A 13,216-nucleotide genomic window follows, 5' to 3' on the forward strand; every position below is an offset into this window, starting at 1 on the left:
GGATTGATGTCAAACCATCGGAGAATACATCTCTTTGATTCTCATGCCCTGACAAATGGCCACTCAACCTCTGTTTGAACAGTTTCAGTGATGGGGAGATTTTACTTGGCAGAGTCCACTCCTGCTGGTCCATGTGCCTGGCTGTAAGGCTTCTCACGGGACATCACAGCCACACACCAGTACCTCCCACTGGGGTTGGTTTTAGAAGGAGATGTCATGTCATGTCACCCCTCTGCTCTCAGCTCTCTTCTGACTGCCCGTCTCACTTGAAGGAAGAGCCAGGTCCCGACAATGACTGCCCTGGTCTTCTTACCTTTATCCCCTTCTGCTCCCCAGCCTGGCCAGTCTTTGTGCTGCTTCCTGGGACCGTTCCCACCTTTGTACAGGCTATTCCTTCTGTCTGTGATGCTCTTCCCTCCTGCGTCCACAAAGTTCACCTCCTCACTTCTAGGTCTCTGCTCAAATGTCACTATATTAGAGGGATGGCACAATACCGACCAAGCTGGATAAAACAGCACCCACTCCTGTCACCTCTGCCCCCTTCTTCTGCCTGATTTTATTTCATAACATACCATGCCAACATATTATATATTCTCTTGCTTTTTCCTTTATTGTTTGTCTCTCTCACCAGGATGGAAGTTCCCCAGAGCAGGGATTTTGCTGGGTTTTGTGCATCGCTGGGTCCCCAGAGCCTGGACAATGGTAGACACCCAAGACACATCCCTGGATGTTGGGTGAAGGAGGAGGAGAGGAGTAGAAGAGGCAGAAACCCCAGCGCCGGGGACGGGGAGCACTCGCTCTTACCTCTTGAGCTGGCCGAGCAGGATGAGGTTGGGGGCTGTGCCCGTGAGGGTGGCAGTGCCCCCGATGCTGGCCGAGTAGGGGATGGAGATGAGGAAGCCCTTCCAGATGTTCCTGCGATATTCCTCCTCCTTCTTGGAGGTAGGCTGGAGATCCGTTGGAGCCTCTGCCTCCTCAGGGCAGTCTTTGCTTTAAACAAATCCAAAGAGAAGCCATTCAGAATTCCCGGCCTCGTGGAGAAACACACTGCCCGGGACAGGAGAGTTAAGTGAACTTGCTAGAAGACAATAGGCATAGGAACCAAACACTTCTAAAAATGTGCAGCCCTTCAGCTTAAGCGCCCTGCTCTAAGATGTTCTCCTAAAGTGATACTTGGTATTAAATATAACTTAAATGGAAAACTTAATTTAAATATCCATCAAAAAAGGATTGGCTACATAAAGATGATCCTGTTCCTGGGTGAAATACCAATGCAGTTATTAAAGATGGTGATCTAGATGGGTGTTTATTCAGATGAAAGATGTCCACTATATAAAGTGAAAAGGTAGGTAACACACTACTTACTTCTTTTATTTTAAAAATATACACATATTTCATGAATATGAGTATTAAGAAAAGTCTAGAATGGTATACACCAAGTTGCTTTGGGGACTTTCGTAGGGACAAAATTATGGATTTTTTTCCTCTCTTTTACTTTTTATTTGTATTTTCTGGGTTATTTTCCTGGTACCTTTCAGAGTCTGGGAAATAATAAAGTTAAGAATTGTTAATTATATAATTAAAAGATAATGATGCTGACACAAATTTATTGAGGTGAAAAGACGTCCACTACACTCCATTAGCTGAGATGATAGGTTATAAAATAGCATATGTAGCATGGTCAGTTATTTTGTTAAAAATACACACACACACATACATATATATCGATAAATGGTCTAGAATGGTATTCACTTAACTCTTCTATCTTTGGGAGTGAGGTGCTGAGTACATTTTTCTTTTTGTTTAAGAGTTCTTTTTCTTTTTACTTGTGCAATTGTAAAATGTTTATTAGTGGATGAAATTAAGAATTGTCCCTGGGTAACAAATCAATCTTTTTTAAACAATGTAAGACACTTCAAATATCTTGGGGCCTTAATCACTAACATGAAGGGCCCCTTCTCCAGTGGGTGGTGGGGATGTGATCTGGGGTCGAAAAGGAAGACAAGGGCTGGAAGCAGCTAGAGACAGATGCCACCCTGATTATCCAGGATGAGAGGCCCGGTCAGATACCTGTGGGCTCCCTCGGACCTGGGGCTCCAACCAGACTGAGCCTCACAGAAGATGAGACGGTTGGATGGCACCACCGACTTGATGGACATGAGTTTGAGCAAGTTCTGGGAGTTGGTGATGGACCGGGAAGCCTGGCGTGCTGCGGTCCATGGGATCGCAAAGAGTCGGACATGACTGAGCGACTGAACTGCACTGAGAGTGGGGCTGGGGTCTGCAACCAATGGACACGGAGCTCCAGAAGGTGGGAATCAGTTCCTTTCCAACAGACTCAGCACAAGCTCTGCCTGGGTAGATGGTTAAAACAGATTCCCAGGCTGCAAGGTGGTGATTGGCTGGGCCAACTACAGAACCCGTATCTCAAAGGTGGACTCAAAGCCCCCAAACATGGTGCTAGGAAGGAGCACAGGCCACAAGGTAAGACAAACTGATGTAAAATCATGTCCCTCCTCTGCTAGACCCTCCATCAGTTCCCATCTCATTCAAAGTCAAAACTCCATCAATGGCCTATGGGGTCCCACATGCTCTGCCCCCCACCAGTGCCCTCCTGCCACACAAGCACTCTCTTTGATCCCACCTCCAGCCACACTAGCTTCCCGGCTGCCTTGAACTCTCAGGGCTTCAGACCTGCTGGCCCTTCTGCTAAGGGTACTCTTCCCACAGATTCCCCAGGACCCTTCACCACCCCTAGGTGTTTGCCCAAGAATGACCTTCTTAGTGAGGTCTTCCCTGACACACATTTAAATACTGCCCTTTCCCTCCCCAAACCCCATCCCTAGCCTGCTTTCCTGCCTTGTTCCTCTGTTCGTTGCCATGTGCCTGACAGTACCTGGCTCATGGTAAGTTCTCTATAAATTTGTTGAATGAAAGAAACAGACCTGACTGATGCCCAGCAATGATGCCTTGAGCAAGTCACTTTACTCCCTGCTGTTTGCTTCCTCATCATGAAATTGAGATAACGATACCGTTAATAACAAGCATTACCATCTGTGCGTGGAAGGCCTAACAACCGGCTTTATCTACATGATCTCATTTAATCTCTAAACGACCCTATCAGGTGGGTTCTGATATCGTGTCAAGTTGGTAGGTGAAACTGAGTTTCAAAGAGAGGAAGTAACGTGTGCAAATCAACAGAGCCAGTAAGTGTCTAAGCCAGGGTTCAAAGTCAAGTCTGCTTGACCCCAAGCACCCAGATCTTATATTCTCTCTGCTATATAAAAAAGATACCAAAGACTAACCACGCCATCAATGTCCAGACACTTCCTGAGTCACACAGGTGTGAAGACTGCTACAGTCTTGGGATATTTTGTCTGCAGACAAAGTTTTAGCCTGGCCCAGTACACCCTCTCCTCCTTGACGGTCGTGTGGTTTGCACCTCCTGCTCTTCTGGTCCCTCCTTCCAGACCCTTCACCTCAGCAGACCTTTAGGGGTTTACTGTACTCCCCTGCCCGTCCCACATTTTCTTTTTTCAAGGAGGCTGGAGCTCAGGGAGAAGTGGTGGAAACTTGGGCACTGGGTCATTGGGAGAAGAATTGGGGGGTGGGGATTGGCTGCAGTATGGAATTCTTGTTCATCCTCTCTTTGGATCAAGCACGGGCTCCTCTATGAGTTTCACCAGGGGAACTCACTCTTCTGTGCCGGCAATGAATTGCATCTCCGTGGGCACAGTGTGCAGGCTGTTTTTCCGCACAGCAACTAGGAGGAAAGAGCACGAGGTCTTTAGTGGGATGCCGCAGGTGGGACAGAAGCATCCCCTTCTTGCACAGTCAATCAAGAGTACTTCCTCAGGTCCCAGCCTATACTAGTCATTGGATTTCAAAAAAAAAAAGACATTCAAAATTCCATCCTTCTACCCCACTGTTCCTATTAGGAGAGGGCTTCAGGCCTGGGGGCAGGAAGTTAGCCACAAGGCAGCTGGACAAGCCATAACTCAAGCCTAGGCTAACCTCAACTGTCACTGTCAAGGGGATGTTTGGGAAAGACCAGCTATGAGTGGTAATGGATCAGCAATGGGATGGGTGACCCCAATCTGCCACTCATTCAAAACGCATTTATTGAGCACCTACTGTGTACTATTGACCATCAGCTTGGGGTACACAGTGAATAATATAGGTTAACGTCCTTGGTCCCATGAAAGCGCTATTCTAGAGAGGATGACTGACAATAATGAAAGAAAGAAAACTCCAGGTTGTGATGAAAGTGGTAGAGGAAGTAAAACTGGGCGAAGCGATGGAAAGTGACTGCAGAGTGGGGAGGAGGAGCAGGTAGACTCGTGATCAGGTCAACAGAGGAGACATATGAGCTGATGGCATTTGAGCTGAGATCTCAAGGATTAAAAGGAGTCAATCATATGAAGAGTTGTGGGAAGAGGGGTTGGGGCAACAGGAACAGCAAATACAAAGGCCCTGAGGTGAGAGTGTGTCTGGTGTGTTGGGAAGCAGAAGGAAGACCCCTGGGGCTGGAGGGGCCTGATGGAGAGGGAGACTAGGAGGAGGTGGCAGACGGGGCATGGGCTGGGGTGGCAGGAAGTGGTCTGGACCACACAGAGGTCTTGGGGTTCACAGTAAGGATTTTAGCTTCTCCTCTGAGTCAGTTGGGAGTGGAGCCAGGGGAGAGTTTGAGCAGAGGAGAGTCAGAAAAGGATATGACTTCATTTCTAAAGAATCCCTTGCTTGACAGGTCAGTCTCCCCACAGGAGAAAACTGAAGAGATTAAAATTTCCTGCAGCTGAAACCATCACCAAGAGCAAAAGAATCCATTCCTGAGAATTGGAAGTGTGACTAATAACTGAAGACGTGTGTTCAGGGGTCATGTCTCCATCAGTTGCTTTGCGACCTTAGATCAGTGTGGTTCTCAGCTGGGGTCCATTCTGCCTCCAAGGGACACTGGACAACGTCTGGAGAAATTTTTCGTTGTAACAACTGAGATGAAGGTGGTGGGGGTGCTACCAGTACCTAGTGGTCAGAGGTCAGGGATGCTGCTAAACATCTTGTAGTACATAAGTCAGCCCCCACAAGAAAGAATTTTCCCACCTAAGATGTCAAATACTGCCAAAGTTAAGAAACTGGCTTAGATAAATCCCTTAATGTCCTTGAACTTCTTTAATCCACAAAATGGAAGTAATAATTCCCCTGGGGTTATCAAGAGGATTAAAGAGTTGATCTATTTGCTATAGGCAGAATGTTTTCATTCCCTCCCCTCCCCCACTCCCTAATTCAAATGTTGAAACCTCATCCCCAGTGTGATGCTGTTAAGAGGTAATGCTTTGGGAGGTGACTAAGTCATGAGGGTGGAGCCCTCATCAGTGGGATTAGTGCCTTTAAAGGAGAAAAGGAAAGATATTCCCATCTGAATGCAGAGTTCCAAAGAATAGCAAGGAGAGATAAGAAAGCCTTCCTCAGCAATCAATGCAAAGAAATAGAGGAAAACAACAGATTGGGAAAGACTAGAGATCTCTTCAAGAAAATTAGAGATACCAAGGGAACATTTCATACAAAGATGGGCTCAGTAAAGAACAGAAATGGTATGGACCTAACAGAAGCAGAAGATATTAAGAAGAGGTGGCAAGAAAACACAGAAGAACTGTACAAAAAAGATCTTCACGACCCAGATAATCACTATGGTGTGATCACTCACCTAGAGCCCGACATCCTGGAATGTGAAGTCAAGTGGGCCTTAGAAAGCATCACTATGAACAAAGCTAGTGGAGGTGATGGAATTCCAGTTGAGCTATTTCAAATCCTGACAGATGATGCTGTGAAAGTGTTGCACTCGATATGCAAGCAAATCTGGAAAACTCAGCAGTGGCCAAAGGACTGGAAAAGGTCAGTTTTCATTCCAATCCCAAAGAAAAGCAATGACAAAGAATGCTCAAACTACTGCATAATTGCATTCATCTCACACACTAGTAAAGTAATGCTCAAAATTCTCCAAGCCAGGCTTTAGCAATACATGAACTGTGAATTTCCAGATGTTCAAGCTGGTTTTAGAAAAGGCAGAGGAACCAGAGATCAAATTGCCAACATCTGCTGGATCATCGAAAAAGCAAGAGAGTACCAGAAAAACATCTATCTCTGCTTTATTGACTATGCCAAAGCCTTTGACTATGTGGATCACAATAAACTGTGTAAAATTCTTCAAGAGATGGGAATACCAGACCATCTGACCTGTCTCTTGAGAAACCTGTATGCAGGTCAGGGAGCAACAGTTAGAACTGGACATGGAACAACAGACTGGTTCCAAATAGGAAAAGGAGTATGTCAAGGCTGTATATTGTCACCCTGCTTATTTAACTTATATGCAGAGTACATCATGAGAAACGCTGAGCTGGAAGAAGCACAAGCTGGAGTCAAGATTGCCAGGAGAAATATCAATAACCTCAGATATGCAAATGACACCACCCTTATGGCAGAAAGTGAGGAAGAACTAAAGAGCCTCTTGATGAAAGTGAAAGAGGAGAGTGAAAAAGTTGGCTTAAAGCTCAACGTTCAGAAAACTAAGATCATGGCATCTGGTCCCATCACTTCACAGGAAATAGATGGGGAAACAGTGGAAACAGTGTCAGACTTTATTTTTTGGGGCTCCAAAATCACTGCTGATGGTGATTGCAGCCATGAAATTAAAAGACGCTTACTCCTTGGAAGGAAGGTTATGACCAACCTAGATAGCATATTTAAAAGCAGAGACATTACTTTGCCAACAAAAGTCCGTCTAGTCAAGGCTATGGTTTTTCCAGTGGTCATGTATGGATGTGAGAGTTGGACGGTGAAGAAAGCTGAGCACCGCAGATTTGATGCTTTTGAACTGTGGTGTTGGAGAAGACTCTTGAGAGTCCCTTGGACTGCAAGGAGATCCAATCAATCCATCCTAAAAGAGATCAATCCTGGGTGTTCATTGGAAGGACTGATGTTGAAGCTGAAACTCCAATACTTTGGCTACCTCATGCGAAGAGTTGACTCATTGGAAAAGACCCTGATGCTGGGTAGGATTGAGGGCAGGAGGAGAAGGGGACGACAGAGGATGAGACGGTTGGATGGCATCACCAACTCGATGGACATGGGTTTGAGTGGACTCCGGGAGTTGGTGATGGACAGGGAGGCCTGGCGTGCTGCAATTCATGGGGTTGCAAAGAGTCAGACATGACTGAGTGACTGAACTGAACTAAACTACTCCTTGGAAGGAACGTTATGACCAACCTAGATAGAATATTTAAAAGCAGAGACATTACTTTGCCAACAAAAGTCCGTCTAGTCAAGGCTATGGTTTTTCCAGTGGTCATGTATGGATGTGAGAGTTGGACTATAAAGAAAGCTGAGTGCCAAAGAATTGATGCTTTTGAACTGTGGTGTTGGAGAAGATTCTTGAGAGTCCCTTGGACTGCAAGGAGATCCGACCAGTCCATCCTAAAGGAGATCAGTCCTGGTTGTTCATTGGAAGGACTGATGTTGAAGCTGAAACTCCAATACTTTGGCCACCTCATGCGAAGAGTTGACTCAGTGGAAAAGACTCTAATGCTGGGAAGGATTGGGGGCAGGAGGAGAAGAGGACGACAGAGGATGAGATGGTTGGATGGCATCATGGACTCGATGGACATGGGTTTGGGTAAACTCTGGGAGTTGGTGATGGACAAGGAGGCCTGGCGTGCTGCGATTCATGGGGTCGCAAAGAGTGGGACACGACTGAGCAACTGAACTGAACTGAACTGAAAAGATCTCACAGAACTCCCTTGCCACTTCTACCATGTGAACACAGCCAGATGACAGCCAGGCTGTCTATGAACCAGGAAACAAGCCCCCAACAGACGCCAGATCTACTGGTGCTTTAATCTTGGACTTTGCAGCCTCCAGAATGGGGAGAAATAAATACTCAGCCTGTGGTATTTTTGTCATAGCAGCATGAAGAACTGAAACACTGTTTAAAGCAAGGACTGGTAAAGTTCTGCAGAAGGCCAGACAGTAAATATTTTCGGCTTTGGAGGCCATATGATGTCTGTTGTAACTACTCAAATCTGCCATGGTATCATGAAAGCAGCCCTAGATAATACAGAAATGAATAAGTGTGACTAAACTTTTATTTTTGGACACTGAAAATGTCATATAATCTTCACATATCATAAAATCTTCTGCTTGATTTATATAACTGTTTAAAAACATAAGAGCTATGCTTAGCTCACAGGCTAGATGAAAAACAGGTGGCAGGCTAGATTTGGTGCACCCAAGTTTGCCAGCCCCTGAGTTTAAAAATTTAACAGGCATCTGAGCACTAGTGAGGATTCAGGAAGTGTGGGTTACTATTAAGAAAGTACAAGAAAGTGGCCCCTGGAGTCTGGAACTTGTCTGACCCAGATATGACACATCATTCTCTTGCTGGACCTAAATAATCTTACACATCACTGACTCCAGACAGTCACTTTGAGACTGATAAAACAAGCCGGAGAAAGGACACTGTGACCTTGTTTAAGCGCAAAGCCACTTGCCACCCACAAAATACCAAGCATCCTCTTCTCTTGCTAAAGAAATGGCTACTTCTTACCTAATCACAGAATTGTCCCAAGTTGTTTTTTTTTTTTCTGTTCGCTTTGTTTTTGGCAGAGCTGGGTCATCCTTGCTGTGCATGGGCTTAGTTGCCCTGCAGCATGGGGGATCTTAGTTCCCGACCAGGGATCGAACCCACATCTCCGGTATTGCAAGGTGGATTCTTAACCACTGGACCACCAGTTTCTGACAGCACCCAATCTAAAGCAAGCCCTGCTTCCTTAGGTCCCCATCCCCACGCCAAATGCCCCAACCAAAGTCCGAATAGTGAGAGGTGCTTTCTAATATCTCTGAGATCTTTGTCATTGCCCACGGAGTGTGTTTTTCCTCACTGCAGCAACAATAACAATCTCAGCCTGTTTAACTACAAATGCTCTTTGGCCGCTTTGGACATGTGGAGGAAGGGTCTAGACTCCAGCTCTGGCCCTTTCCCTGTCTCACCCCAGGGGCTGGGGAATTCTCTTCGCTTCTCCACTCTGGGCTGTTCTTTTCCTGCTGGTACCACGAGGGAGCAGGGTTCCATGGTGGCTGACTGTCGTTTTTACTGCGCCTGAGGCTGGAGTCTGAAGGCTAAATTCAGATCATCTCACCTTGGGCCATGGGCTACCATGGTGGGAGCGCAGGTTCACATTCAACGCACACGGCTGAAGGCCAGGGCACTAAAGCAGGAAGTGAAGGGTTGTTCATAGGACACTGATGCTGGGGGCGGGGAGAGACACAGAGTCACTCCCCGGGGGCTGGCCAGACAGGGAGAACTCTGACCCAGGGACTCCCAGCCGCCACCCACCTCTCGCTCACTCTGTACTTTCTCACTTGGTCAGAAACGGCTGTCCCGCAGCATCAGATCCTTGCAAAGCTCACTAGCATCTCAGGTATAACCAAGCTCGCCCTCTTCAGCCCTGGGTGAACATTAGAATGTCCTGAGAAAGCAGAAGAATTGATGCTTTTGAACTGTGGTGTTGGAAAAGACTCTTGAGAGTCACTTGGACTGCAAGGAGATCCAACCAGTCCATCCTAAAGGAGATCAGTCCTGGGTGTTCATTGGAAGGACTGATGTTGAAGCTGAAACTCTAATATTTTGGCCACCTGATGCAAAGAGCTGACTCATTGGAAAAGACCCTGATGTTGGGAAAGATTGAAGGCAGGAGGAGAAGGGGACGACAGAGGATGATATGGTTAGATGGCATCACCGACGCAATGGACATGAGTTTGGGTGGACTCTGGGAGTTGGTGATGGACAGGGAGGCCTGGTGTGCTGCGGTTCATGGGGTCGCAAAGAGTCAGACATGACTGAGCGACTGAATTGAACTGAACTGAGAAAACCCAGGCTCTACTCCGGAGGTTCTGGTTTAGAGGCTCTGGGGCCTCAGTATTTCTCAAAAGCTCTACAAGTGGTTCTGTTGTGCAGCCAGGATTGAGAAAGCGCCCCTGAAGTTAGAGATGCGGAACTGATGTCTCCAGTGGCTGCCCATGACCCTACAGAGAGGCGGGGGTACGCTCACCAGTTTGCCACAGTCCCCACCTGGCCCCTTTTCTCATTCCTGGAACCTGGTCGCTGCCAGCATCAGAGCTGGAGAGCCAGATATAAAACCCTAGGGCTGCAGACAAGGCATGCATGCATGCTAAGTTGCTTCAATCGTATCCGACTCTTTGCAACCTCATGGACTGTAGCCTGCCAGCCTCCTCTGTCCATGGGATTCTCCAGGCAAGAATACTGGAGTGGGTTGCCATTTTCTCCTCTAGGGGATCTTCCCGACGCAGGGATCGAACCTGGGTCTCCCACATTGCGGGAAGATTCTTTACCGTCTGTGCCACCAGGGAAGCCCACAGACAAGGCAGAGGAGGCTATTCAAACACACACACACACACACACACACACACACATGACTGTAAACAGTAGTTATTGGTAGCAGTTAAGATTAGGAAGGAGGGAGTTTACTTTTTCTTTATGCAAATTAATTCCATTCCATTAGTAATGTGAAACAATTTGATACTGAGTATTATTTCTCTAATAACGATGTGATAAAATCAATGAAGAGGAAGCAGAAAAAAAACCTGGAAAACCAAGGTGCTACTCAGCCCCTCACCCCTTTGCTTCCTGTGACCACAGTGACCCACGTGACCACATGAAAACAGGCCAAAGTCTCCAAAGATTGTAACTTCCCTGGGTCCAGAAATCACTGGCTGGTTAGGAGCGTGGTGATTATGTAAGGTCTTATTCAAATAATAACAATCCTCGAGCTGGTGTCGGGCGGAGGGTACTGAACGTTCACATTTGTAATCTTACAGCAGTCTGTGGACAACGTGGGAGAGCTGGGCAGGGTTATTACCTTCCTCTTTACACCTGGGGAACCTGAGGACCGGACAGATAGGGTAAGGTTGGGATTGCAATGACCCACTGGGTCATCATAATGACCCAACTGAATTTTTTTGGTAGAGTTTTTAATGGCAGAGTCGGGCTTGTTCCCAGAACTGCTGATTTGCCACCCCTGAATCTCGTCCCATCTCCAAAGGCACCTACCTGGCTCGAACCTAGAACAGCTAACTATAATGTAAACTCCCCAGCATGACTGAAATATTCTTGAAGTTTGGCACACGGAAGGCCCTTAGGAAAGAGTTCTTGTGTCAAATTTGGAAAAGAGCACCCCAGGGAGAGCAAAGACCCCCAGGTTAGGTAGGTTTACACCTGTTCATTTATTTAACACTACTTGGGCAGTAAGGATTTATATCTCCATTTTATATATTAGGAAACTGAGGCTTAGAGCAATTCAGTAACTGGTTTGTTTATTAATTGATTGATTCCACACATTTATTGATCACCTACTACATGCCAAACAGTGTTCTAGGTGAACAATACTATAGTTCACAGCAAGGAAAAAGATGGACATAAGCTCCCTTGGAACTTGGGAGTCCATGGAGATGGGTAATCAACAAATAAATCCTTCTCAATTAGGAGTCATGGGAAACTTCAATCTGAATCAAGGTATAGGGTCTTATTACCCACTCTTTCTGATTCTTGGAACTTTTATGCTGGTTTTTATATAATGGCAACTGTATAACTGCCACATATTACCTACGTCTGTGTGCCAGGATCTCATTTCTCATGTACGCTTCACAATGATATATACAAAATGGGAGGTTTTGCCCTCATTTTATAGATGAGAAAAGAGCCTCGGGAAGAGGCCCCTCTCCCAGCCTCATGAATGAAGAGGGAAGGAGAGGGCAGTGCTTAGCTCAGCCGACAAGATTGATTTTGGAATGATGGCATCTTGGGCATTCCTAAAGGAAAGACATGGGTGGCAAGCCAGCCTTTTTTTGTTTTTAGTTAATTTGTTTGGCTGTGCTGGGTCTTACTTGCGGCTCGAGGGATCTTTAATTGCAGCATGTAGGATCTAGTTCCCTGACCAAGGATCAAACCCAGGCTCCCTTGCATTGGGAGCATGGTCTTAGCTACTGAACTACCAGGGAGGTCCCAAGCCAGCCTTCTTCGGGCAGAAAAAAGGAGGGGAAAGCATTGTTGAGTTTAGGTTCAAAAGCCTGGTGGTCCCCTTACTGGCTGAGGGGCTTTGGGCAAATACTTCACCATTCTGTGCATCAGTTTCACCCTCTGTGAAATGGGCCACCCCTTCAGAGATGAAGTGTAGGATCTAAGGAGAGCGCGCGTGTAGAAGGATGCTGGAGAAGCCACCACCCATGTGGCTCTGGTCCCCCAGGCAGTGCAAGGAGCAAAGTGTGTAACAGAACTGCAGAGAAGCAGCGGGGCTGCCCTCCAAGACCGAGGACCCCCAGGGTTTTGTCCAGCGAGCCCTGCCCTGCCCCAGGCTCTATCTCGTCCTGGCACATGCCTGCAAGCACAGATTCCAGATTCAGACAAAACTCGGCAACTAACACACCATGTTGCTTTGGGCAAATCATTTTCCCTCTCTGACCCTCAGTCTCTCCATCTGTAAAATGGGGATCATCTTCTTCATAGTACGGTTATGAAGATTAAGCAAACTAATGGGCCTGAAAAATTTAGCACAGGCACAGGGCACCTTTAGAAAATGGCAGCTCACATCACCCTCACTGTTGTTGCTCTGGGTTTCCCTCAGGGACCGAAAGCCTCCAGGAGCCTCCCTGCCCCTGTCCTGGCCCCTGACGAGTCTCCACTCCGTCCACCCCTGCCCTCACCTCCTGCCACCAGGACAGAACACAGAAACTGGATGAAAGGGAACGTCTCTTTGCCCTGGAATTACCTGGTTTAGGTCTGAGAGCTGATCATTAACCAATCCCCGCTCTCTGATCCCACCGCCTATGAAAGCAGGTGTCTGCCCCGGCCCGCCCCCTCCCCACCAGGGTCTCCTGCCTCCTGACATCCTGCAGAGTAAGGGGAAAGACTGGATCTCACTTATCTACCGACGCTGTGTGTGACCTTGGGCAAGTCCCTTCTCCTTCCCGAGTCTCAGGTTTTACTTCTTCTTTCACATAATTGGCTTTCACACATTTTTCCCCCTTTGCCACTAAACTCTTGGGCGGGGGGGGGAAACTTCTGTGGGAGGTAGATCAAAAGAAGAGCACAGGCTGTAAAGTCAACCAGCCTGGATTCAAAATACCAGAGATGCTGTTTTGAAACAGG

At 47.0% G+C, this 13,216-nt stretch overlaps 1 protein-coding gene across 2 annotated transcripts in view; it reads right to left on the bottom strand.

Annotated features, from left to right (window-relative positions):
• SLC13A3 (solute carrier family 13 member 3) overlaps positions 1–13,216 on the bottom strand; it is a 99,025-nt gene that overhangs the window by 25,475 nt on the left and 60,334 nt on the right. The window contains exons 5-6 of one of the 2 annotated variants that reach the window (XM_081559408.1): positions 3,697–3,763; positions 805–990 (exon numbers count right to left, since the gene is read on the bottom strand). In XM_081559408.1, coding sequence (XP_081415534.1) covers positions 805–990; positions 3,697–3,763 — 253 coding nt within the window. The remainder of the gene's footprint in view (positions 1–804; positions 991–3,696; positions 3,764–13,216) is intronic. The other variant, XM_081559409.1, reaches the window with a different exon arrangement.

This window comes from Giraffa tippelskirchi, chromosome 13, assembly GCF_054371585.1.
Source record: "Giraffa tippelskirchi isolate mGirTip1 chromosome 13, T2T-mGirTip1v1.2.pri, whole genome shotgun sequence".
Classification (NCBI taxonomy): Eukaryota; Metazoa; Chordata; class Mammalia; order Artiodactyla; family Giraffidae; genus Giraffa; species Giraffa tippelskirchi.